The following is a 27,005-nucleotide window of genomic DNA, read 5'->3' on the forward strand; positions in this document are numbered from 1 at the left end:
ATAGTTTGTGAGCTTCTTGATTTAAAAGAAAATGCCTTGTTCTGTTTTATATTCACAAAACAACATAAAACTTTTGGCACACGGTGGGCCCTCAGTGAATGATAATTAATTATTTTCTCCTGCCGTCAAATGTACTGTTCTAAGTTAAAATCTATCTTAAAGACTTAGCCATAGAATTTGCATGAACTCAAGAAGGTGTACATAATTGGAATTTATTCTATCCCAACAAAGTATCCAAGGGGACGTTTTGGGAAAATCTTCAAATTTATAAAAAGATGCTAAATTCAACTCCATATAATAAAACACAAAATTAAATTATTTAAAAATACTATTTCTTCTCTCTACAGATTAAAAAAAAGGAAAAGGATAGCAAACAATTCTGTTAACAAGGCTTAGAAGGGTGCCCACATGTGTCCCAGTAACTGTGAAAGCTGGCCTACAATGTCACCCAGTGGCTCTGTGGGCTGGCCCACATGTGTTCCAGTGGCTATGGAACATGGTGAAAGATACAGACACAGCTAACACTACACACAAAACCTGTGATGCAGCAGTTCGGCTTTTAGAGGTCATATTTCGTAGAAATACTATAGGGTCTACTTTTCACACATCACTGGAATATATAATTATCAATGTTATGTCATGAAACCAACTTGAATATCTATCCGTAAGAGACTAATTAAATTTTCTTTGTCACATCTACATAAACAGTACTCTGAACTTAAAAATAAAGATTATCTTCAATTCTATACAGAGAGAGAGAAAGGATAGAAAGAAAGAGTTCTCAATGTACCTTGATTTCCACAGTATGTTGAGAAAGGTAAACACAAGTTCCATAAACGTTGGTCAGGTTGGATCAAAGGAAATACAAAAAGGGGGCATCAAAGAAAAAAAATGCAGTTACCTGCAGAAGCTGAAGGGGATGTAGACAGGAAAAGTGTTTCAGTGAACACAGCTTTGATTTTGAAATATGCAATATTTTATTTGCTGAAATGATAAATGAAAAGATGTGGGAAGAAAGCAATGAGTAAGTAACCTGCTGGGCATGTGATTTCTCCTCATATACTATAGAAAAATAGCTTCAATGATTCTGAGCACATAGCTCGGCCTGCATATACTTAGTAAGATTAAAAAATAAGAATCCGAACAGAAATTTTTAACTTGTAAAATAATTTCGTGTTGTATACTTTTATTAAAATTATGAAACAGTTTTTACGTACTGTCTGGGAAAATGAATGACTGTGGAAAGGGAGGGAAAGGAGATTTGGTGTACCTGAATTTGATGTAAGGAGATAATTACAAACAAAGATTCCAGACTTCAGTAATCAGGTTCACCTGATGTCAATGACATCCAGGTAACCTGAGTCACATGACATCAGTGGCATCCAAACACTGACAAGGAGTTCTCCAAGTCCCCATGTGTTAATACCTAAATATCATTTTTTCTCAAAAGTAACTGAGTTTTTTGGAGTAAAGGTTTATTCCAAGTCAGGTATATGGAGAACACAAATTGACTCTGGAATGTCTTGTATTGATGATGATGATGATGATGATGATGATGATGATGATGATGACGACACAGTGAACCCTCACAAAACAGCAGTTTTTTTATTAGGACAAAAATCAGCTTTAAGAGACTCTTAATGACAAAATTTGATATACTTTCAACATCAAGAAGTAATATTGCAGACATGCTGAAAATATGACAAAGGGATAGGTGTGTTATATGATAGATATAGAATGAAGATATATATAGATATATAGAAGATATAGAAGGAATGATAAGACTAGAAAAATCACTATACAAAAGACAACTGATTTAAGCAAGAACTATCAGTAATTGTTACAACCACTGGAAGAAATGTGGTTATGGGGAAGGCCACTGTTGAGCTGACTTCTGTCTTAAATCTAACTGGGAAAAGCATAGCAAGGAGTGATCAGGAGAAGAGGTAGTCTGGCCTTCTGGACTGGCTAAGACATTCTCTATCTTGCCTGTTTTAGAACACTAGCTAGGCCTGTCATGTCTAAAGCCTGGGGCTACTGAGAATAAAACAGTGTCCTCATAGCTTGCAGTAGCTGCAGAAACCATATAGTGTGGTAGGAGGATTTTAAAGGGAGCAAGGGGTTGCAAACTAAAAAGAAATAAACAAATAACTGCTCATAATTGGAAACTTGAAGTTCAGGGGAAAAAAAAAGAAGAAGGAGGAGGAGGAAGGGGAGGAGGAGGAAGAAGAAGAGGAAGAAGAAGATGTAGGAGGAGGAGGATGAGCAGGAGGAGGAGGAGGGGGAGGAGGAGGGGGAGGAGGAGGAGGGGGAGGAGGAGGAGGAGGAGGAGGAGGAGGAGGAGGAGGAGGAGGAGGAGGAGGAGAAGAAGAAGAAGAAGAAGAAGAAGAAGAAGAAGAAGAAGAAGAAGAAGAAGAAGAAGAAGAAGAAGAAGAAGAAGAAGAAGAAGAAGAAAATGATGATGATGATATCTGGCCTGGTGTGGTAGTTCAGTCATTAAAGTGTCTGCCTTGGAAGCATGAATATTTGAGTTCATATCTCCAAGGACTTTATAAAACTCAAGATACAGGGCTATGTGCTTTTCACCCTAACACTTGAGGAACATAAGTAGGAGGCTCCCTGGATCTCAGTGACTGTGCTGTTTTATGTCAACTTGACACAGCAGGAGAGAAGGGAATCTCAACTGAGAAAATGCTTCCGTAAGATTGGATTATAGTGGGCTAGAGAGATGGTTCAAAGGTTTAGAGCACTGTCTGCTCTTCCAAAAGTCCTGAGTTCAATTCCCAGCAACCACATGGTGGTTCACAACCATCTGTAATGAGATCTGGTGCCCTCTTCTGGTGTGTACATATACATGAAGGCAGAATGCTGTATAAATAATAAGAAATTAAAAAAAGATCGGACTGTAGGGAAGCCTGTAGGGTCTTTTCTTAATTAGTGATTGGTGGAGGAGGACCCATTGTTGCATGGTGCCATCCCTGGGCTAGTGATCCTGGGCTCTATAAAAAAGCAGACTGAACAAGGTAGTAGGAGAAAATCCATCAGCAGCACCCCTCCAGGGCATCAGCATCAGCTCCTGCCTCCAGCTTCCTGTGATGTTTGAGTCCCTGCCTTAGCTTCCTTCCATGATGAACAGTGATGGAAGTGTAGGCCAAATAAACCCTTTCCTTTGTTGCCTTTATTTCAGCTCACATTTTGGTCATGGCGTTTCATCACAGCAATAGAAACCCTAGCTAAGACTAGCAGTCAGTGAGCTGTAGTTTCAGCAAGAGGCCTATCTCTAAACAGCCAAAATGGAGAGTAACTGGGAAAGACACCATATAAATCTCTGACCTCCACATACATGCACATTTATAGATACATACACATAAACCAGAACAAATGAAAAACAGAGGGAAAGAGAGAGATAGCCACACAAAAGTTTTAAGGTCTTTCAAATATCTAGTCTGGCTGATATTCAAAATACAAGGAGCTGTTTTTACCACACACACACACACACACACACACACACACACAAAAGTTTATCTTAATACATGGTAATAATGTGCTTGAAGAAGCAAGAAAGCTGGGAAAAATCAAAAGATCAGAGTAAATTTCCAGAACATACCCTTAAAATGTCTGCAGAATAATTCGCTACAGAAAATGCACAGTAACTATCATAGAGATGTCGGCCACTTGAGAGCAAATGGCCTTAAGCAGTATCAAAGTTTCAAAAAGTTGAAAAGTATCTTTAAAAAGAATAAAATAAAAATACTGGAGCTAAAGAATGCAAAAGCTAGACTGAATAAGTCCTTACAAGAGTTTAACAGCCGACACCATCAAGTGGGTATGAGGTAATTACCTCTCATCCACGGAGACACACTCCGCAACTCCTTTGCAGGCCTGAAACTGGAGTGTGCATGTTGCCTGTAAATACTGTGCTTTTCCTATTCATGACACACAAACCCAATGCCTTTTACTTCTTTATTAATAATCCATCCTGCACAGAACTTGTAAATTTTCAAGTTCTATGAACAACGCCAAGAATACCGTGAACTTCCTTTTCCTTCCTCGGAATTTCATGGATATAAGATTGGAGCTTACACATCTCAATAATTTCTACACACGATTTTTGTCTTTTCTTTTAATTGAGAGTTTTCTCTTTTCCCTGAAAGGAAGTGTGTGTAGCCTCTCTTTACCATAACAAGATTGCTGGCGTCGCTACCTGGTGCTTTGAGTCCATTGTTAGGTAAAATGAAGGTTATCAAACACAGCTCTTAAAACACAATGAATGCTGAGATAGATTATCAGCTGCTCGTGTGGCAGATGGATAGATAACATAGATGGATACGCTGTGAGGACACACAAACAGGATGGACCAGGAGAAACTATTATCCACGTACAGTACAGCTTAAAACTTACGGTTGTTTACTTCTGGAATTATCCAGTTAATATTTGCACACCACTGCTGCAGAGAGTTGAAACCGCAGAAAGCAATACCAAAATCAAAGCGGAGTACTGTATCCAGTTGGAAAGAAAGAAAAAAAAAGTGGTAAATAAGTAAAGACCACCTCAGGGCAAGACATCAAACTAAACACTTAATGGATAATGGAAGAGAGACGGAGGAAAGAAAACTTACTGGAAGAAATAGTGACTAGAAACCTCCCAGATGTAAAAAGGGAATAGATACTGAGACACAGGAAAACTCTAAACTCCAGCAGGAACTGAAGACTTTTATAGCATCATATGTTAGGATCAAAATGTCAGAAATGAAGAAGGGTTTTGAACGTAGCAGCAGAAGAAACACTCTTCCACATTAAAGACAGCCTTCCTAAAGCTACCAGTATATTTCTCTGCAAAAACTTTCAAGGGCAGAAGTGGGGTGGGGTTGGAGGAAGGGGTCTAGTCAAAGTGCTGAGTGGAAAAAAAAAATGTAAACCTTTCTAGCAAGAACACTACATCCAACAAAGCTGCCTTTCAAGAGTGAAAGATACTTCAAAATATCAGAAAAATAAAAAATAATAAAGGCATTCCCAAATAAACACAATAAGCCGAATTTTCCCACAAGGAGTGTAAAAGGGGTCCTTTGGGTTGATCGCTGATCAGCAATAAGGAAGTGTCCCACTCACAGAGAGCACGGTGACCCTGGAATGGCAGTTAGTCATGATGTAGAAGTTAGAAGGCAAGTGTGAAAAATACATGTAACTGTAGAATACTACTCAAATCACAGTATAAAAAGATGTATTCTGTGATGGCAGTGGTGAAAAGGATGCACAATGGCGAAAGGATCTGCTTCATTGAAGTTGAAGGTAAAACTGCCAGAGTATGCTTGCTGATAATTAGATTTTAATGGCTTGGCAATCAAGAAAAATAATTACATGAGGTACAAAAATAGAAAATGAAAATAAGTAAAAGTACACCACACGCACACACATAGAAATCCAAAGGTAGTCAGGGAGAAAAGACAAAGGGATAAATAGCTACAAAGACAAGTTAAAACATGTAATGATAGTAGCAATGATTCCTATTGGTAGGAAGTAATATTAAATGCAAATGATAAAATTCTCAATCAAAAAGACATACAGTAACTAAATAAAGACAGGATCCAGTATTTTCACTATTGTGTACAAGACACTGACTTTAGAATGACTGACATACATGGACTTGATACTAAAACCTTTGGATTTATGTCCAAGTGCCCCAGAGCTGGATCTTGTGGTAGATCTGTTTTCAGCTTTTTGAGGAACCTCTAAGTCCACAGTGGTTGCACTAATTTATATGCCCTCCAGGAACGAATAAGTGTTCCCTTTCAGCACATCTGCACTAGCATCTGCTGCAGTTTGAATCTGTGGTCTGTGATCTCTGATTGTGGGCACTCTGCCTCCTGAGTACTGGGATTACAGCTTTAAGGCACCACAACCAGCTCAATTTTGTTTGATTGTTTGAGTTATTTAGCTATCAGGAAAATACAAGATAAAACTACTTTGAAATTTCATCTCATTCCAATGTGAGTTCAAGGCCAGCCTGGTTGGTGTAGTGAGAGCCAGAACTACTTAACAGGGAGACCCAATCTCAAAACAACAACAACAACAATGAAGCAATAAAAATTTCTAAGCCATTTGTATTTTATCTTTTTAGAACTGTTTAGATACATGCTCCAGTTTTTAACCGGGTTTTTTTTTTTTTTTATGTTCAGTATTTTTCAGCTCTTTGTATAGTCTAGACATTAATGCTCTGTCATATATAACTGGAAAACTTTTTCATTTGGCACTGTGCTGGGGTCAACCTGTGATTTTATATTGATAATATTTGTTTAATGAAATTGGGTGTCCTTGTGTTTGCTACATAAATGTTTAGAATTATAATATCCTCTCTGTGGATTTTTCCATCTAAGAGTATGAAATGTTCTTCCCTTTCTCTTGTGATTAGTTTTGGTTTGAATATTTACACGTTCCTTTTTGTTCCGTTTGTTTGGGATACCTTCTTCCATCCTTTGGTAGTGTCTGCCCTTGATGTTAAGTTGCGTTTCCTGAGGGCAAAAAGATGGATTCTGTGTTCTAATCCAATGTGTTAGTCTCTGCCTTTTTGTTTGAGAACTGAGTCTGTTAAACTTGAGAATCATTATTAAATGATGTCTATCCCTTTTATTTTGTTAAGAGTGGTGTTGTTTTCTTGATTGTTAACTGTTCTAGGATTGTGTATTCTTTGTTCCCCCTAGTATGTTTTAATCTTTTCAGTCCAAAGTATTTGTTCTAATATTCCTCTGTAGAACAGAAGTTCTACAGAGTTTGTGAACATAAGTTCCTTAAATGTGTTTTTATCAGAGAAAGTTTTTGTTTCCCCTTCAATTACAGCTAATGGTTTGCTTGGTTTGGAAGTTTGGGCTGGCAACTGTGGTCATTTAGAATTTGTATGCCCTTCTGCCTTTCAAAGTCTCCATTCAAAATTTGGGTATTAGTCTGATGGGCTTGCCTCCATATGTGTCTTGGTTTTTCTGTCTTGCTTTTTTTCTCTCTTGGTTTTTCTCTCAGTATTCTTTCTTTGTCCTGTGTACTTTATGTCGATTATTATGTGTTGTAGAGAGTTTCATTTCTGATCCTTACTACTTTAAGTTCTGAATACCATTTACATCCTAGTAGCCATCACTTTCTTTAGATTTTGGAAATTTCTTCTACAATTTTGTTAAAAAACACTTTCTATTCCTGTCACCTGGGCTTCCTCTTATATACCTACTATTCACAGGTTTGGCATTTTTCAGTGTCTTGGATATTCTGTATTCCCTTTCTTGAGACTTTTTACACTGAATATTTTCTTTGACTGAGTGATGCACTTTTTCGGCCTTGTCTTGGAGACTTGACATTCTCTCTTCCACATGAATTCATCTGTTGGCTGTATTTTCCCTCTGAGCTCTTTGTTTGAATGTCCTGATTTTTTTTTCAAACTTTATTTTGTTTTGGCTTTTCTTCAAAGATTCTGTCTCTTCATTAAATTCTAGTTTTATCTTGAATTGTTTTTTACTATTTCATTCAACTATCTGTGGTTTTTTTTTTTGTTCCCCATTCAGACGTTTGTTCATATCCTCTTTGAGATCATTGAACATAGTGATAATTGCTATTTTGAAGTACTTTTCCTATGCATTATCTAAGGTGCTTGTCTCGAAAATCAGCATACTAAGGATGCTAATTTGAGGAAGAAATAACTTGTCTGCATCATTCACGTTGTTTGTGTTTTTGTGATTGAACTAGACATCTGGAATTAGGTCTTCAGTAGTGGGTTTCTGGTCTCTCCAGGTTGGACTTATCCAAGCTTCTCAGAACGTGGGCCGCTTGTGGTTGGTGCAAATAGGCTGTCTAAAGAGGTCTCATCTCAGTGGTAGTTGTAGTCTACCTACCCATAGGTGCAGGTGGCTGTCAGGCAGGGTGGTGAATGGGACACTGGCAGACAGGTAAAAGGAAAACTGGTTCCAACAACCAAAATACATGTGTTTAAACCACATTTTTAAAGAAGAAATAACTAAAAAATATCTTTTTTTTACCCTTGATAGTATATTTTTAATATTAATCTGATCATAAAAAATCAAACAAACCTAAACTTTGATATATTCTATAATTCAAATATCCTCAATTTATGACAAAATATATACTGTTGTATTTTAAAACACACACACACACACATTGTAGGGTTCTGGAGGAACAGATCAGTAGTTTGGAGAGCTTACCATCCCTTTAGAGGTCCCATACTCAGTTCCCAGCACCCACATTAGGCGTAATACCACCCAAACTCCAGCTCCAGGAGATCCAACCCTCCACTGGCACCAGACACACACACACACACACACACACACACACACACACACCTTTTTAAAATAAATCTTTTAAAGGAGGCTTAGAGTTTAAAAGAAATTATAAGGTATTATAAGTTAATGTAATTTGTAAATATAAGACTTCCTTGAATCCAGAATTTTAAAAAACATGTTTGATCATTTGTTTTCTAGTTAATTACTTCTGGATAACGAAGTATCACCCAAACAGTGGTCTTTTAAAAAGATCCTTATATTACAGTTCTTGTATCATCTCCACAGGGCAGTGCTGAGGAAAATATGTCCTGGGCTAAGGAAATGTGCCGCGGGCTAAAAAAGGTGTGTGCTGGGCTACTGAAGATGTGGACTGTCCTAAGGAGGGCGCTGGGCCGAGGAAGGTGTACACTGGGTTTTTCTTGACAAGCTTTCCAGGTTTTTGTCACAGTGACAAGCCCTGAAAGCCAGGTGGCTGGCGCAGCTGGGAGCCGCTGTGATATCTGCTCCTGACATTTCAGCCTTGGTTCTCGGGAGAACCGCGTGTCTCGCTTGAGGTCATGTGTCGGTGCTCTGCAGAGGAGGTCTCTGCAGAGGTGCTAATCCAGTCACACAGGGAACTGAACGATTGGGTTTAGACCTCACGCTTTTCAAGATTAGCTTTTCAGACCCTGTCTGTGTAAGCCGGTGGCCTTTCTGTTAAGTAGAGCTCAAGTGTGGTCTTGGCTGTTGCTCAGGGTTATACAGCCAGTTCTGTGGCCCGGGAACGGTGCAGACTTGGGACAGCAAGAGAAAGACACACTGACATGCAGTTTCCTCTGTGATGCCGCATCATCGTCCAGGAATACAGATCTCTGTGATGAGAAGCTAGATGCTTACTAGATGTTAGAAATCAGGTTTTCAAAAAATATTATAGCAGGACCTCATAACACACATTGCATCAGTGGTGAGGACATGCACCACTGGTTTTTGTTGTTGTTGTTGTTTTTAACAGTTACAAAGTGGCTTAGTCTTTGGAATGCATTTAAAACAGTATTTTCTGCATAGAAATATTCAAATGGTAGATCACAAAAAAGATTATCACAAAGTGATTTAAATGTTTGCATTAAGTATGTTATCCATCTATAGGAGGGCACACCAAATCTTCAGTTTAAACATGCACCTTGAAGATGAGGTGAATTCTTTTCCCCTGCCCTGGGGTGAAGACCTACTAGCTCAGGGAGGCAGAGAAAACACCCAGCTGATCTTCCTACTCACCTGACATCCCAGAAGGAAAAGGCCTTTCTACTCCTCTCACCTGACAGTCCAGGAGGAAAAGGCCAAAAGCTAAAAGCCAAGGAGTCAAAGAGGTGTTTCTTCTTCTCCAGACGATTCTTTAGCCACAGAAAACAGAGGGGCCAGATGTTCGGCTGAAGCAAAAAGACAGCTATGGAGAGGCCTGGCTAATCAGCCTCTAGTCATTACCTTGAGGTTTCTGCTTTCTGTCTTTGTGTTCTGCCATGCTATGGTTTCACTATTAAGTGCCTAGCATACAGAAAGAAGACAAAGTACAGAAAAAAATATTAATTGTGATTAAAGAAAAGTGCGAACAAGGTTGATTACCAACTAAAAGAAAAAGCTTTTAAATTGTGTCTATTTAAAATCATTCTTATGAACCCTATGGTAAGAACATGCCATGAGACATCCTAACTGTCAAATTATGAATTAACACAAATACACAGATATTTAAGATGAAATAATTACAGCACTTTTGAGGATTTTAAAAATCCTTTCTTCAAACATCAGAACATTAACACTGACTGAAAGTTTGCAGAAGAGGTAAACAACAGCAGTGACGGCTTAGCTGGCTTTCTTTAATTCACTTCCTCCCTTCAATAACTGGACGACTGCAGCCGGAACAAAGAGCTAAAGCAAGGAACAGACCTTGAAAGGAGAAATAGGGTTCTGATTCAGCTAACCTGGGCTCCGTGCTGTCACACAAGTCCTCACTGAAGTTGAAGACCATGAGAAACACACATATATATGCATGCCTTATCTGGCTTGCAGTTTTAAAAGATTTCATATAATTCATGAAAGGGAAACAAACAGAAAATCTGCATTCCACTATCGCCAAGCTCTGATGACAGAGTAACTCTGGCCTAGGCTTAGACCTTCATTTAAAAAAAACAAAAAAAAAAAAAAAAAACAGTATTTATCCACATGTCTTAAGTCTGGCTACTCATTGTAAGGAATACATTTTAGAAAAGAATTTGGACATGAGTGAAAGAATACAGCAAAAAGCAGTGGGAAGTGAAAGCTGACAAAGAAAAATACATAAAACGTACTGGAAGAACTGAAAAAGGGTAACTATAAGGCAGCTGGGAACTACTCCATGTCAAACATACAGTCCTGGGCATGCTAGGTTGGCACATTCGAAGGCATTGTCCTGTACTGTAACGTGAGAAGAGGGCAACACGCTTATTTTATGCAAAGGGCACCTCGCTAACTGTCTCCTTCTGGTTCTCAACGGATGTGCTGTTTCTCTCAACTTACTTTTCTAGAACTTAAGAACCCAGAACAGTATTTACAAGCTGATTTCTGAATGTGTGCCCCTCAGAAAAGTCAACCCCAGATGTTGTATTTGGCCTATCTGCCTACCTAAAAGCTGAAGAATAGACCTGACAGCAACAGGACACAGTGAATATTTTTCCTTGTAAGGCTTTAGAATGGAATTAACCAGTTAGGTGGCACTCTCTGTGCTACTGCGGTTTAAATCCAAGGCTGCTCTTTAGATAAACGGCAATTTCTGTGGTTTAACTTTAGGCTGTTTTCTGGGGTCCTCCCATGTACCAGGAATACGTCAGAAGCATAGCTTCGTTTCCTGTGGAGGCTGGAAACTGTTAACAGCAAAGTTTGGAGACAGTCTGAGTGAGCGCTTTGCCATATGTTAAACTAAACTTGATCTGAAAAATCATATCAGTTTCCAGTTTCCCAGAACATTCAAAAGGAAAAAAGAAGAAGAAGAAGAAGCAGCTCCATCTTTATAAATACAAAAAGCATCTGTCTGCACAGGAAATTCTGCTCTGTCATTTCGCAAATGATCTCCACTTACATGTACAAGAGAAATCAGCTCTAATGAACTGTATAGGAAACGATGTGCTGTTTTGTTTAACGTTTGAAGGAGCTATCCAGAGGTCCACAGGGCTGGCTGGCTGGTGAGTTACCACAGCGCGGAGATCTCAGCAGCGCCGCCCAGTGTGGCCCTGGAGCATGAGCATCTGTGAGATAGGTTTGTGGTTCAACGCTCTCCAGCCCAGGAAGACTCAGGAGCGTTCACGAAATGTTTGGCAGTTTTCACCCTAGGGCCTTACTTCTTTGCTGACCCTCTGAGCCTCCAAAGAATTCCCCCAGAGCCAGTCACTCAGCTACAAAGGCCCTTCATTTAATTGTCGGTAGCACTTTGCAAGGGAAGCCCGTTGTGTGTGGAGACATGGTATTACTACGTAGCCCTGCCCGGTCTGGAATTCCCTATGGGGACCGGCCCAGCCTTGACCCCACAGAGAACCGCTGCCCCGGCCAACTGAGTGCGAGCAATAAAGTCGTGCACCACCCCATCCGGCCGTCAGTAGCTCGAGAATACCTCTGAGATGCTCTCTCAGCCCACTTCCCCAATATGGCACACCATTTTGCAGTGTCCTGTGCTCTGAGCACTAGGCTCTCGTGAGATGAACAAATAAAAACGTACAACCAGGAAGCTGCCGATCACCACAGTCTGCGAGGCCTGGCCGCCATCTGTTCGCAGGGCCTGTTTCAGCGTCAGCAGCATTTTACTTGCTCTCTTGACTACCAGCTCTCATCAATGCGATGTTTGTCCTTCATTTCGTTGCTAGATTTCTAGCACCACAGACATCCCTAAGACTTTTTCTGACAGACTCTTGGCCTGTTTCATGGTGTAGCTGTTGGTGCAATGTTTCCAACCAAAGTCCTTTAACTGCAAAAAAATCATTCTGGTTTTCCTTGCTCTCTTTCTCTTACTTTTCACTCAATGTCCATATTTAGTAAACTGAGATTCTTCATCTAATTCACTCATTTCCATTTCTCTGGTCGTATTATATTCACATAGTCATGATTCTCCTTCGTACATCGCCAGTGGTCTTTTCATTTACAACCTCCTGTGTTTCAAAGGTTGCTGTGCCCTAGTGTTTCTTTCTTTAGATAACTTCTTTAGGAGACACTATCTACTCCTCCATCTAATCCAAAGACTATTCAAGTGGCTCTCCCGGATTTAAAAAAAAAAGGGGGGGGGCGCTTTTTCCCACTTTCCTCCCAAACCGGAGACAGGAGCTGTCTGCCCTCCTTAACAGGACTGAAACTACAACTGTATCTATCTGTGTGTCATTGATAACACGTGGTGTGTGGCCACACTCTTCCTGTCCCCGGGGATAGGCATTAATCAAGGTATTCTTTCAGCCTGGCATACGTAGAGAAAGGACTTGATGCATATTAAAGCAAGCAATTCTGTTAAGAGGCCTCTGGAGAAAAAAAAAAAAAAGTGCATATTTTCAGCATTCAACATTCTCACCTCTGTCCGAAGGGAAATAGACAATATAAATGTGAACCTTTATGTATCAGCTCTAGCAAAGTGCTATCAGGAAGGTTCAAACTATGCCAGACATGGTGGTGTGTTACTTTAATCCTAGCATTCAAGAGGCAGAGGCAGGAGGATCCCTGAGTTCTAGGCCAGTCTGGTCTGTATAGTGAGTTCCAGGAGAACCAGGAACCAAAATATACAAGCAAAAGAAGGGTAAGCTAAAATTGCCTCAGTGAAGCATTGTGAGGAAAAAAATCTCCTAAAATAGCATTGATAGTGTTTGTGTTGGCCATTTGCTCTCAGGCATGGAACCCCTCTTAAGTATGGTTTGTTCACCAGTGAGACTCCATTAGAGAAAACTAATTTTTTTCTTTGCAAGTGGCTGACAGTTGGAGATAGCTTCTTGGTTAGGGATGGGGGCTCGTATCCAGTTCCCCTCTCAGCCCTCAGATTTTTGTGATAGGTACAGATCTACTTACGTTCTTCTATTTTTTGACCAGATCATTTGTTGAAGATGCCTTTTATCTAATGTGTGTGTCTGGCTTCTATGTCAAAAAAAAAAAAAAAAAAAAAAAGATGTCTGTAAGTGTGTGAATTTATGTCTGGGTCTTCAATTTGTTTACTAGATAGAAAGTATTTCTTGGTATTGAGGACTGACAAGAAGTAATGAGGACTGGCTAGGGGATAGCAGGCTTAGACGGTCCATAAGACGGAAGGAAGGAAGCTACGTCACCTCCAAGGTTTGCCAGAGTCCCCTGAGAATGAAGGTAGTTTGGGAAGACAGGCCCCTGCATACAGGCTGCTGTGGGCCTGGGAATGAGGCTTAATATTTGTATTCATGGAGGGTCATTTATCCCAGCTTGTAAAGATACTAGGTTCTCATGTTCTCATGTAGAAAAAAAAAAAAAAAGGTTAATTTTTTAGCACCTTCTATCATTTGATATTAAAACTTCGGCCTAATCTCATTCTACAGTTCCAGTCTGTGTCATATACAGCAGTATACATTAGAATTGGAGATTCATGTGCTTCCACGACTAATCCTTAAAGCCGTGTGCTGCCTGGCTTTATGTCAGCTTGATACAAGTTAGAGTCATTAGAGAAGGGGGAGCCTCAACTGAGAAAAGTCCTCTGTAAGATCAGAGTGCAGGCAAGCCTGTAGGGCATTTTTTTAATTAGTGGTTGATGTGGAAGGGCCCAGTCCATGGTAGGTGGTGTCATCCCTGGGCTGGTGATTCTGCATTCTATAAGAAAGCAGGCTGAGCAAGCCATGAGGAGCAGGCCAGTAGGTAGCCTTCATGGCCTCTGCTGGGGTTACAGGATAGTTGATCACACTGTGAACCCCTGAGATTGTGTTGCTGAGTGGAAAAACCTATTTCTAGTTGTGGTGTGGCTCGGCCCTAACACACACCGTTAATCCAAGAGTTTCCTGCTTGAGTGTTGCAAACAGGGGTAAATAAAGTTAACCATAGGTCAAGGGGCAGAGCAAGCAACCAGTTGACAGGAAGTGAACGGAGGAAAAAACCATAGAGAGTAAGAGTGTTGGAGGTTGGTCTAACGCTAATTACTGGCCCTCAAGATCTGGTTACTGCCTGCTGGATACACCCATCCTTGTGTGTGTAAACCTGCCTTTATACCTGAATTGTTTATTAAATAGCCTATATCTGGGCAGGGCATAATGGGATAGGTATGGCTAAAGTTCCCAGGCTTTTGAGGATGGAAGAACCATGAGAGCCATGGGAGACAGGTGGAGAAGAAGAGAGGAAGAAGGAGGACACCACAATAGGTTAGTCTGGAGAAGGAACCCCGTTGGACTGAATCAAGGGCTCTAGTGATGGCGTGGAAAGGCCCAGATAATGAATAAAAGCAAGTACCATGGGATTATGAATGAAAAGTAGTCCAGTTGAGGAAGATTAAGATGGATGGCATTGGATGGGGACTGGGAGGTGGGTGGTGAGGACATTGAGACAGTATAAGAAAAATATCTGCCTAGCCCAAGGTAAATAAGGCAGTTGTAAATCTAACAGGTATCTGTGTCTCGTTACTTGTGATAGTAGATTAAATAATACCACTGTGATAATCTTAGGGCTAATAATAATAAATATCAAATAGCCCAACACTTTTAACAATTTACAACAGCATAAGAGGAAGTCAGGAGGACAGATAGGGAAGGGACACAGGAAGTAGAAGGGAGGAACATTCAGTTTGTGGCCATTTTGAAATGATATGGGGAAGAAGCATTCCTTTATCTTTTCCTCCTGGGATATCTGCTGAGGAGAAAGTCAGCCAGGTGCTTTCTCTGCCTCTCCAAGCTAGCAGAATTTCACCCCAGCATCTGACTCCCAAGTGTTTATTGGTAAAATCAAATATTTGAGATTTTGTTAAAAACAACATCTTGGCCAAGTAAGATACCATACTCCTGTAATCCCATCACTCAGAGAGGCAGAAGCAGGAGGATCTCCATGAGTTCGAGGACAGCCTGGTCTACAAATCAAGTCCAGGAGATCCAATGCTACACGGAGAAACCCTGTCTCAGAAAAAAAAAAAAAAAAAAAAAAAAACCTGTCTCAGAATTTAAGGAATAGAAGGTAGGAGCCAAACATAGGATTCTCACTACAGATTATTTTTAAATACAGATCTGACCTGCTTACAGTCTTCTATGAACCAAACTCTTGCCCTGAGTTAGAGACCCCTGTGGTCCTGACCCCTGTTGTATTGCTATGAAAAGACATCATGACCATGGAGACGCTTATAAAAGAAAGCATATAATTGCTACTTTAGTAGCATTTCAGAGCGTTAGTCCATTATCATCATGGTGGGGAACATGGTGGCTTACAGGCAGACATGGCAGACATGGTGTTGGCTAGGACCGGAGAAGTCTACATCTGGATCAGCAGGCAGAAGGAAGAGAAAGACACTGGGCCTGACTTGGGCTTTGGAAACCTCAGAGCAGACCACTGTTAACACACTTTCTCCAACAAGGTCACACCTCCTAGTCCTTCTCAAGCAGTGCCACTTTCAGATGACTAAGCATTCAAATATATGAGCCTATAGGGGCTATTCTTAGTCAAACCACCACACCTATGATGACATTTTTCGAGGGCAGCAGAACAACTGCTTGTCTTACCTGAAGCACATGGGCATTACTATTCTGACTTAAAAAAAAAAAAAAAAGCTCTTTTTCTATTCTGTTCTTTCTGTACCTTTACATAGCTTCGTGGCTGACCTTGACTCTTAACACCTGAGATTGTCTTGCCCTGTTAGACCCTGGGGAAACTACTGTTCTTAATTTATTTTTATCCTAAACTTCATTTACTAAAACATTGTGTTTCCAAATCAGCCGACTGGGACTCAAGTGGGCTCACAGAGATCAGGGAACCTGCGTAGGTCTGAGCTAGGTCCTCTGCATGTAAGTTATGATTGTGTAACTCGGTGTTCTTGTGAGATTTCTAACAGCGGGAGTGGGTGGGGCTGTCTCTGACTCTTTGGCCTGCCTTTGCAATCCTTTTTCTCCTAATGGGTTGCCTCATCCAGCCTTGATGTGAAAATATATGCCTGGTCTTATTGTAGCTTGTAATGCCATATTTGGTTGATGTCCATAGAAAGTCTGCTCTTTTCTGAAAGAAGGGTTGGGGGTGAATGGATTCAGGGAAAAGGGGAGGGGTTAGGACCTTGGAGGAGGGGAGAGAGGAGAAACTGAAGTCAGGATGTAATAAACGAGATAAGAGTAAATAAAAAGAAAAAAAATACTATGTTTCAGTTGAAACAATTATATGTAACTTGTGTGGGAGCAACCCATCACCAATTCTTTTTCATAAAGGTAGAGCATCTTGGGTTGTTTCATCAGTGTCTAGCAAATGTTTTTTTTTTTCTTCATTCTGTTATTTCTTGTAATTTGAGTATTTACTCTCTACATAAAGAAATAAAATTCTGAACAAACTTGGAATTTCCAAGACTTCTCATAATACAGTGGATTAAAGGAACTATCTTAAAACAAGAAAATAAATATTAAAGATTGTTGTTTTAAATAATCAGAAACATAGCAAGCACAGCAGAGGAAACAACATGGTGAAGGAACAGCCTAAAGATGGAAGAAAACCTTTGTCAACATACTTTTGACAGCAAGTTAATATTTAAAGTATAAAAGTAAATAAAATAACAAAACAATGCCAAAATCATCCAGTCCATAAATAAGTCAATTAATTAGACAGCTTTCAAAAGTAGAAATACTAGTGGCTGACAAATACATGAAAAAAAATGTTTAACATCCTTATATATAAGAAATACTAGTAAAACCTGCATTGTGACCCTCCCATCCTAGTCAAAAGGGCTCTCAAAAAAACAACAATAACAAAAAATGCTGCCTAGTGGAAATATAAAACAGCCGCTCTAGCACTAGTGTGGAGGTTCTTCAGAAAGCTGAAAACGGAATTCAGCTCTAGCATTCATAATTAAACAAGTTATTTGTACGTTTGTTATAAATAATAATGAGCAAATAAAGCAAAAATTTAGCAGGGAGTCTTTTGAATGTGTAGTACTTTTTAATTCACAAAAAAATAAATGAACAAATTTGATGTGTTGTTTTCCCCCACCAGGCGGGAGGCACCCTGTGAGCTACTCTGAAGCCTCCTGTTGGTGAGGCTAGTCTTTGTGATTGCCAAAATTCAGTTCATTCACAGCTGAGCCAAGAGCAGATTTTCATGTGGCCTGTTTTCATTGGTTTGGTTTTTGTTTTTGTTTTTTTGTATTTCTTTCAATTTTTGCTACCAAGTCTTTGAAGTTAAATTAGACAAATTCTCAAAACATTTAATTCAGTTTCTTCTCTGTATTTTCATTATGCTTTGAGGACAGAGCTTTAAAACTAAGAAGAAGAAATGTTTTCTGCAGGAGAATAAAGATGTTTTCATATCGAAACTGAGTAACACATGTGTGGTATGCCTCTCCCTGCACAGGAGAGGATTTCCTCTAATTAAGTGCTTCCAAAGCTATCATCCGCTGTAGCTACGTTCATTGTTCTGTCACTGTAAGTCGAATAGTACAAGATCAGCTGTGTCTGTTCTGTAAATAGCTGAAGTGGGGCCTTTCAGAATAATGAGGAACATCCGAACAGCACAAGCCATGGACACAGTGCAAAACCTAATTGAAAATTGGTGGAGTGAGAGTTGGAGTGGGTGCGTGAAATGTAACCATTTGCTCCGAAGCTGAAGCAAGAGCAGTGCTTCCAGTTACTTTACTTCTCTCTTCCAGCAGAAACAGCCATTCAGCAATCATTAGCTTGTAACCAAAGGGCTGATGTTGGCAGTTCTGAACGCAGACCCGGAAAAATTAAGCAAGTAATGGTGAAGAAGACAAAACACTTCAAGTTAAATGGCTTTAAATTACATTGACCTCATCCCTGTACCTTTGAAACCTGTCCCTAATTGAGAGCAATTGATTTGCCCTCCGTGGCTTTCTTTAAAGCTCGTCAGATCTCAAATTCAAAATGTTAAGGCCTTTCTGGAAATCATTCTGCAGCTGAGTTTTCCTCTGAGATTATTAAACGATGAGTAAGGTGCAGGGCAAGTATTAAAACAGAACTCCATGAATTTAAACCTTTGATATCAAAGTCACATCTGTTTGATGCCATTGGAAGCAAAAAAAATAAATAAATGAAAATGCTTTCAGAAAGAAAAAAAAAAAACAGGCTAGCACAAAATATGGAAGACATGCCAAATACTCAAAATCCTCATCTCATTTGCCAGCTGTATCTTCTTGATTCTTTTACCTGCATAACCCCAATAGAAAGTGACCAGAAACTTGAGTAAGCAGGAGAAAAGGTTAGATAATCACTGATTGGTGCTTGCTCTTTATTCCTGGTAGCTTGCATGGCACCTTCCAGCACTATTAAAAGAAGAAAGACTAGGGTTAATGACGGAGACTTCAATTCTATTCAGCAAACACCGGTAGCCTATCATGTAATTTAATTTTTAAATATTTGTCTAACTATCCAGGGAAGGCTATAATACAGTCATTGATCTTGGTGCACTCATGTTTGGCAACAGGAACCTGTAACTACGAGAGGCAAAATACTGCAGCTGTTGTCAAAAGACATCACAGATCCAGTGGGGATACAAAATGCAGATGACGTGGGATGGCGTACCAAGACAAATAAGTCACACACACAAATTCAGGCTTGCGTTCCCTGGGATGGAGAGCAAAAGATGATAAGTGGAAACATGAGATGGAAAGAAGGGGGAGTCTGTTGGACTCTGGAAGTACAAGGGGTGTGGCCTCTAAGGCTCTACTCTATGGTGTGGTGACCATGTGACTAATCCATACTGAGATGTACTATAATAGACCGTATCAGATTTGAGAGACCTAGGGTTAAGGGTGCAGAACACTGCGATGCTTTTTTATTTTTTTATTTTTTTTACATTCTACAACAATTTAGCAACTCTTTTTTTTTTTACATTTTCTTTTTTTTCCATAATTTTATTTTTCTCATTAGTTACATTTTGTTAATTCTGTATCCCAGCTGTATCCCTCATTCCCTCCCCAATCCCACCCTCCCTCCCTCATCTCCTCCCTGCCCCTTTCCAAGTCCACTAATAGGGGAGGACCTCCTCCCCTTTCATATGACTCCCTTTTGTCAGGTATTTTCAGGACTGGCTGCAAAGTCCTCCTCTGTGGCCTAACAGTACTGCTCCTCCCTTGGGAGGTGGGGAGGTCAAAGAGCCAGTCATTGAGTTCCTGTTAGAAATAGTCCTTGTTCCCCTTACTATGGGAAACCAATTGATTACTGAGCTATCACGGGTCACATCCGAGCAGAGGTTCTAGGTTTTATCCTCTCATGGACTTTGGTTGAGTGTCCATCTCAGAAAAGACCCTGTGCCCAGATACGTTTGGTCCTTATGGAGCTCCTATCCTTTCCACATCAAACTCCCCTTCTTTCATATGATTCCCTGCACTCTGCCGAAGGTTTGGTTGTGAGTCTTAGTATCTATTTTGGAGCACTGCTAGGTAGAGTCTTTCAGATGCTTTCTGCGGTAGACTCCTGTCATACGTTCAATGCATAGCCCATTTGTCTTTCTAAATGAGGATTGATCATCATACCCCGTGTCTGCTTTCTTGATTATCTTCTTTAGGTGTATAGATTTCATTATGTTTATCCTATCTTTTAGGTCTATATAAGCGAGTATATTCCATGTTTGTCTTTCTCCTTCTGGGCAACTCTCAATTTGGTGGTCTTATATATAATTTCAAGACCGACCTTTTGGTACTGGATAGCCAGTTGAGGGGATTCTTCCCTGGGAAAGACTGTTTTGCCCACTCTCGGTATTCCTTACTTGCCTGTAGCTCTTTGTCTAGAGGTGGGGATGTTTGAGACTCCATTCTTCCATGTTAGCATATCTGTTGGAGTCGCCCTTATTCGGGTTTTGTTTAGGAAGCCATGTTTTTGAGACTTCATGGTGTAGCTTCCCTTACATTTCTAGAATACACAATCCCACAACAGACACCCCATTCCTCTGATTCCTGCAACCTTTCCACCCTCTCTTCCACATGATCTCTAGCCTTGGATTAAGTAGGAATGTTGTTGACGAACCAGTTAGGGTTGGGCATCCCATGATCACTTGTCCTCTGCTTTTTGAAAATTGTAGTTTTCTGTAATAATCTCCCTCCGTAATAGAAATTCCCAAATAGAAATTTCTTAGAAGAGAGATGAGAGCTACATTTATCTGTAGGTCTGAGGATAAATGTTTAAAATGCAGTTAGGAATTGTGCTATTTTAATAAAGTGATGGTTGGAGGTTCTCCTTCAAGATCCTTTACCTCATTAGCCCTAAGCAATTTGCTAAATTTCCAGTACTGGGCATGATTTCCCCCCGATGGGTGATCCTTAAGTCTAATTCAAGAGCTGTTACCACTAAGACATGAGTGCCACTATTGCACTTTTAAAGTTATTATGCCATGTTTATAGTTGTTGAAGTTCCTAGGCATCATAGCTGGGTAGGAATATTGTTTTCTTCCACTCTCTTGGGAATTTGCATGGTAGTTGTCCCATGAAAGCTAGTTCTTGGGGAGGAGGCTCTCAGCTTAGATCCAGTTAAGATCCTCTAAATCATCTGAAGTGAGTAGTGTCGTCAGCAATAAGTACCTACCAGGGGCAACAACTAATTTGCTGACCAAATGTATTCTCTTTGTATGTTTGGTCTCACCAAGCCTATTGCTTATTGCATATACCTTTGTAACTAATCCAATAAAGAAAATTTGGAGAGAATTCTTGTTTGACAAAAGATGCATAATACCCATTTCTGAGAAGACATTATGATTCATTTAAAAAAATCTTTTAAAATAAATTGAAGTGTTTTATATCCTAAAAAGTTGTTTTCCCTTTTTGCCATCTGTTCTTTTAACGAGCACAAAACAAACTCAAGCTGGAGTCCAAAATCTAAAAGGGCCAAGAGGTGACATGCCTCTCTTTGCTTGCATTGTACTTTATATTATGTTATGTTGGCACATTAAAAATTGAGTTGAAACTCTAGGAGATGTGCTTGCTTACTGACTAAGAAGCTTTTCTCTTATGAGGTATCCCTGATAGTGGTATTTTGTTGTTTGTTTTGTTTTTGTTTCCGTCAACTTATACAAGCTATCCTTATCTAGAAAAAGCAGCCTCATGAAGAAAATTGCCTCCATCAGACTGCCTGTAGGCAAGTCTGTGGAACAGTTTCTTTATTCACGATCGATGTGGGAAGGCCCAACTCACTCTGGGCGGTGCTGCCCCTGGGCAGGCGGTCCTGGGGTGTGTAAGAAAGCAAACTGAGCAAGCCAAAAGAAGCAGACAAATTGGCACCCTCCCTCCATGCGGTCTGCTTCATTCCTGCCTTGAATTCCCTCGGTGAAGGAATATAACCTGAGAATCGTAAGATGAAGTAAACCCTCTCGTTTCCTAACCTAAGAGAAAGGCTAAGTTCAATACTTTATAAATATCACCTCAGGTCTTACAAATGAACCTTCACTTTCAGAAAACAACATCATCAGCTAGATGTTACTCATTTTGGATAACCTGTCTTTATCAATGCCAGTGCCGTTTTGCTTTCTGTAGTTGTGCAAGTAACAAGGTAGGTACCCTGCTTCATCACAGTAGAAACTGTTTCACTGAAGAGCAAACTCAGTTGCATTAGTGTCATAGGACGGTACTCCATTATCTGTATTTCTCACTTTCTATCCAATACAGACACTATTCAGGGAGCTATGGCAAATGACTAGCTCTCTCCTAACAGGAAAGCAAAAAAATGGAAGTAGCAACTAAGTAGATTAATATGCATTTTTTAAATTAATGCACTTACGAGCAGACCTGAGTGATAACTAGAACGACAGACAAGAATCACGGGGCTCCATGCTCCCCAGGGCTGGGGAAGGAAGGGCTCACTCTACCACCAGCCTCCCTGTTGGGAAAATTCTAGTCAAGTGATCTTGCCTCAGAGGGAGGGGAGGGCCAGACAGCATCTGGGGAATGATACATGACGTCCATCTCTGCCCTCCACTTACATACATGAACATGTGTGTACACAGACAAAGTGAGGAGCACGGGTGAAGAGGGGCAGAACTTTCAAATGTCAGAAGAGAATGGGTTACCAGAACTATAACAGCCAGTGGTGCATGACTGTGGGACGGTGAGGTTGGGGCTAGCCTGGGCTATGTAGCAGGGCCCTGACTCAACAAGAGAAAGAGGAGTTGCCACAGATGTGATGTATTTTTAAGAAAAGTAACCAGAAAGGTAATTTTTTTTAAAGCTTCAGTTTTCAGAGTCAAAATAAAATAAAATAAAAGTGACCTGAATCGTCAGGGAATCGTGGTTGCATAGGCACACTGATAACTTTTTAAAACTTGCCCCCCACGTATTTGGTCCATGAAAGTTCTAAGATCTGTAGAGAAAGAGGAGGTTGGGCACAACTGTGTTCAGAACTGGGGCTCTTCGAGGGAAAGCCTGGAGATGGCCCTGTGAGGTGAGGATAGTGACGGCCAACTTAAGTTGTACAAGTCCTTTTCTGTGCCTCATGTCAGATCTCGGTGTGACTCTTCCTCATATTCCCGCCACTCGACCTCTGTGAGTTTTCCTGACTGTTTCTTTCAGCTGTTGAAAAAAGGACCTGTTGCAGTTTTTGTTGTGATTATTAAATACTCGTTATTGCTGTTCATTCACACAACACTCCATGTTTGGGGAAATTCCTCTGGTCACATGAATTACTTGCTTTGTTAAAAACAAAAGAATTTGCTCCATATGCCCACAGCTAACCAAAGACAAAAAAAAAAAACAGTTTTTTAATTCATTTAAGCTTTCTAAATGTTCATTCTACATCCCAGACCAAATTTAATCAAAACCTATAGCATGCACATTTATATTATCATAAAGTTTCCACACATTTATTGTGAGTTTTTTCAGTGAGCGGGTTGGTTCTATATCAGCTTCATCTACTGCAAGGGTGAATTTTCTCCAGCTAAGCCCTGAGCAGTTTCTAAAGGAGATACTTCCTGTGAGGAGTAAAGATAGACCCCATGAATGCAGGGAAGGTTTTAATGTGTTACATGATACCATGTGGTGTTATTATAGTTCAAAGAAAAGTAATCTGGGGGACAGTTAAATAACCTCATTAATTATTCACATCCTTAACTGGAAACACTGCAACGGAAACTGAGTTAAAATAGATTGAGTTATAAAATCCCAACTCACAGAACCCTGTTCCTCAGATGACGGACAGTTTGCTTCTCATGAGGGCACTGTGTGTGGATGCTTCAGCTATGTTACAAAGGCTTAGCTTACTATACCCAGGTAGCTAGGTAACAATGATTTTAATAAGTGATTAAAATTTAGCTTAAACTCATTTTGTTAACATTTTTGTTAACATTTCAGAAAAAAACACTTACTGAGCCTTGTCAATAACATACTTCACTGTACATTAATAGAATGAGAGTTTTTAGAATATATGCAAACTCTAAAAACAGGTCATGATTACAGACCATTTAATTAAAAAAAATAAGTCTAATATTGCTATGATCATACTACCCTCTAGTGTTCAAATAACCTAAGTTTATGCCAAAGTTCATTTGCCTTTTTCAGATCAGTATTTTCATGACCCACTTGTCTAACTATGGAAATGACCGACTGGGATTATATACGTTTGTGAATCTAGCCAATTTCGTGCAGACCTGGACCAACCTACGTCTTCAGACGCTGCCTCCGGCTCAGCTGGCTCACAAGTATTTTGAGCTCTTTCCTGATCAGAAAGACCCTCTCTGGCAGGTAAAATCAGGTCAATAATTTGTATAAATAATACCACAGATGCAGTCTGTAGTTCTGTGAAGTTATTCAAATGTAAGAACTCAGAGCGTCTAAGTGAAACTGTGCATTTGGCGAGCATTAAGATTTGAGAAACTGTGTCGTACTGAATTGTAGGCCTATATTATGTAGGCCTATAATGTGTGGCTACACATTGAGCCACATCTTTGTCCCTGTCTTCACTAGAAAGCATAGGATATTCAGTGCAGGGTTCTTTGGTGGTGATGTTTTCAATCAGGAGTGAGAAATCCATTTTCAAACTGTCATAGGTTGAAAACAGAAAACAAGTGAATTAGGCAGTTGGCCAACTGGTCAGCCTTACACACACATGCATACACACACACACTTGTCTGTCATTGCCAGCACACATTAGCAGCTCTCTGGAGTGAATCTGGTACTAATGTCCTGCCTGTGTTGCTGCTGGTGTCACATTCACTGTTGTTTCTTAACTACCACAAACCAGCAAGTATAAGACACTTGAAACACATGCAATTTTCCCACTAATTTCACACCTTATTTTCAAGCTGGAAATCGTTATCATTATGGGAGAGTGGTTTAAGACAAACTGTTACATAGACTAACTACCAAAAGAAGTACATCCCTTTTGTCTTTGCTACATATAAGCAAGTTTATTTACCCTGACATATCTGTAGTGCTGACTGACCAGAAGGAAAGAGTGATCCTGTTTGCTCATTCATGAAATAGTACTAAAGAATGCTGTGCTCCTCCGCCTTCACATTAATGCATGTACTGCATCTTAGGAAATAGTATGTCCTAGGTATAACTACGCATTCTGTCTGATTTAAATAGACCCAAAAAAAGTGTATAAAAGCAGTTCACCTTCACTTTACACTCTGCTAAAAGTTAGTACTTTTAGCATCATATTTGGCAAAGTTTCGTTTTTAGATATATAGCTACCAAATTTTGAAGGTAGCTAGAAGGAATTGACTGTCTCTTTAAATTAATGTGGCTTAATCCTCTTGAAATAAACTAATTTCCTTTGAATAAAAATAGTATAAATTCCAGGGAAACCTTAAGTAGGGTGATTTAGTGAATGCTGAGAGTATATTTTCCTTTAGACCAGTAGTTCTTAACTGTCCACAAGCTGTGACCCTTTAGAACAGCCCCTCATGTTCTGTTGACCCCCCAAAAAATTATAATTGTTTCTACTTTATAACTGTAATTTTGCTACTGTTATGAATCATAACATAAACACTTTTGGAGATAAAGGTTTGCCAAACGGGGTGGTGATTCACAAGTTGAAAACCACTACCTTAGTCTTTCAGGAACACTAGTTTCTTCCTAACGAGTTTACTGTTTGAAGGGGAAATGATAACTGTAGAATTGCCAGAAGCAGAAAATCAGGACCCCCTGGACACTTGGCTGTCTACCTGAAATGGACATCCTTCCCCTTCCCACTCCATCACTCTCAACTGAAGGACAGAAAGAAATCCCTCCAGAGCTTCTGTGATGGCACCTCAGGTCTTTCAGTTTCCAAAAGGAACCCCTTGCATAGTGTCCTGTTTCCTCGGGTATCTTAAAACAAAGATTGGAGACGCATTTGCTCTCAACTGGGTACATATACATAACATCTCCATTTTCCTCTCCCTTATAGAACCCCTGTGATGACAAACGCCACAGAGACATTTGGTCTAAAGAAAAAACCTGCGATCGTTTACCAAAATTCTTGGTAATAGGACCCCAGAAAACTGGTGAGAACTTTTTTAATATCGTTACTAAATAATGTAAAATAAGTAGCCAGCGAGTCCTTGTTGCAGTGGGACTTTGAGCCTCCTGTAATGCTAATGAAGTAACAGCATATGTTCCTCTGGTGCAACCTTGTCCGGCTGAATACAGGATTGAGGGCTTTGTCTGGTGCTGTTTAAAGGAAGTGGGAGAAATGGCTGTCAGTTGAAAGACACAGCAGTCAGTTTGCTGGCACGTCTTATTTTGTTCCCAAGGATCTCACTGCAGAAGTATAGTTAACATTTCTAAAATTAAAACTAATTTTGCATTTAGAAAGTGATTGACAGGATTTGCTCAAATGCCAAGAGAGACTTATGTAAGTACCTTGATCTTTATTTTAAAAGGAAAAAAAAATCTTTTCCAGACAAATAGTCTCTACTTTCTAGATACAGTTTACTTTCTTGCAGAGGTGACTTAAAAAAAATAAAATAAAATAAGATGTAAGCAGAATTCGTGGACATAAACAAAACTTCCTGCCAGCAAGGTATTTATTCACCCCCAGGAAGCATCTGCTGCACACTTTCTTAAATTGGCATGCAGTTTGTTCCTCCATACACTTCTTGTTTCTGTAAAACTCAGTATTAAAGTAAAGCCCAGTGGAAGTTTTAGTGCCAAACATTTGAGCTGCATCTTGCATGATAAATTACTTGGGGCCGTTGGATTCTGGCTTCATAGAAAACAGCCGCAGAAACTGCATCGTGTGGCAGTCACTTTCTTCGTCTCTGAGGATAACTGAGAATTCTGTGCATGATTAGTGGACTCAGCCGCTTCCTTCCTTCTAATACCTTTTGCAGATAGTCAGAGAGCGTGCATAAGAATGGCAGTCATTCCCTTCCCTGTGCGTTCCCTTGTCCTTATCTACTGAAAGCCTAGAGATGCTTAGGAAAACACTGACCCTGGAATAACCTGTGAACCCCCTCTGCCATCACATAGCCTCCTCATTAGTCATCACTTCTGTCTGGATCTCGACATACCCAGTTTGCATCCTAGCTCTGCCAAATACCTTGTTTCTCCTACGGCACTGGATACAGACACCCTAACATCATGCTGAGACAGCAGAAGTATTACTGGACATAGTAAATTCTGCTGGGTTTTCAAAGTTTG

The 27,005-nt window shown here is 40.0% G+C and overlaps 1 protein-coding gene across 4 annotated transcripts in view; it reads left to right on the forward strand.

The window, feature by feature from the left end:
• Positions 1-27,005, forward strand: part of Ndst3 (N-deacetylase and N-sulfotransferase 3) — a 147,524-nt gene that overhangs the window by 92,414 nt on the left and 28,105 nt on the right. For all 4 annotated transcript variants that reach the window (XM_060392794.1, XM_021650661.2, XM_060392796.1 and 1 more), the window contains exons 7-8: positions 23,937-24,119; positions 25,771-25,867. In XM_060392794.1, the coding sequence (XP_060248777.1) occupies positions 23,937-24,119; positions 25,771-25,867 (280 nt within the window). The remainder of the gene's footprint in view (positions 1-23,936; positions 24,120-25,770; positions 25,868-27,005) is intronic.

Source organism: Meriones unguiculatus, chromosome 10 (genome assembly GCF_030254825.1).
Source record: "Meriones unguiculatus strain TT.TT164.6M chromosome 10, Bangor_MerUng_6.1, whole genome shotgun sequence".
Lineage (NCBI taxonomy): Eukaryota > Metazoa > Chordata > Mammalia > Rodentia > Muridae > Meriones > Meriones unguiculatus.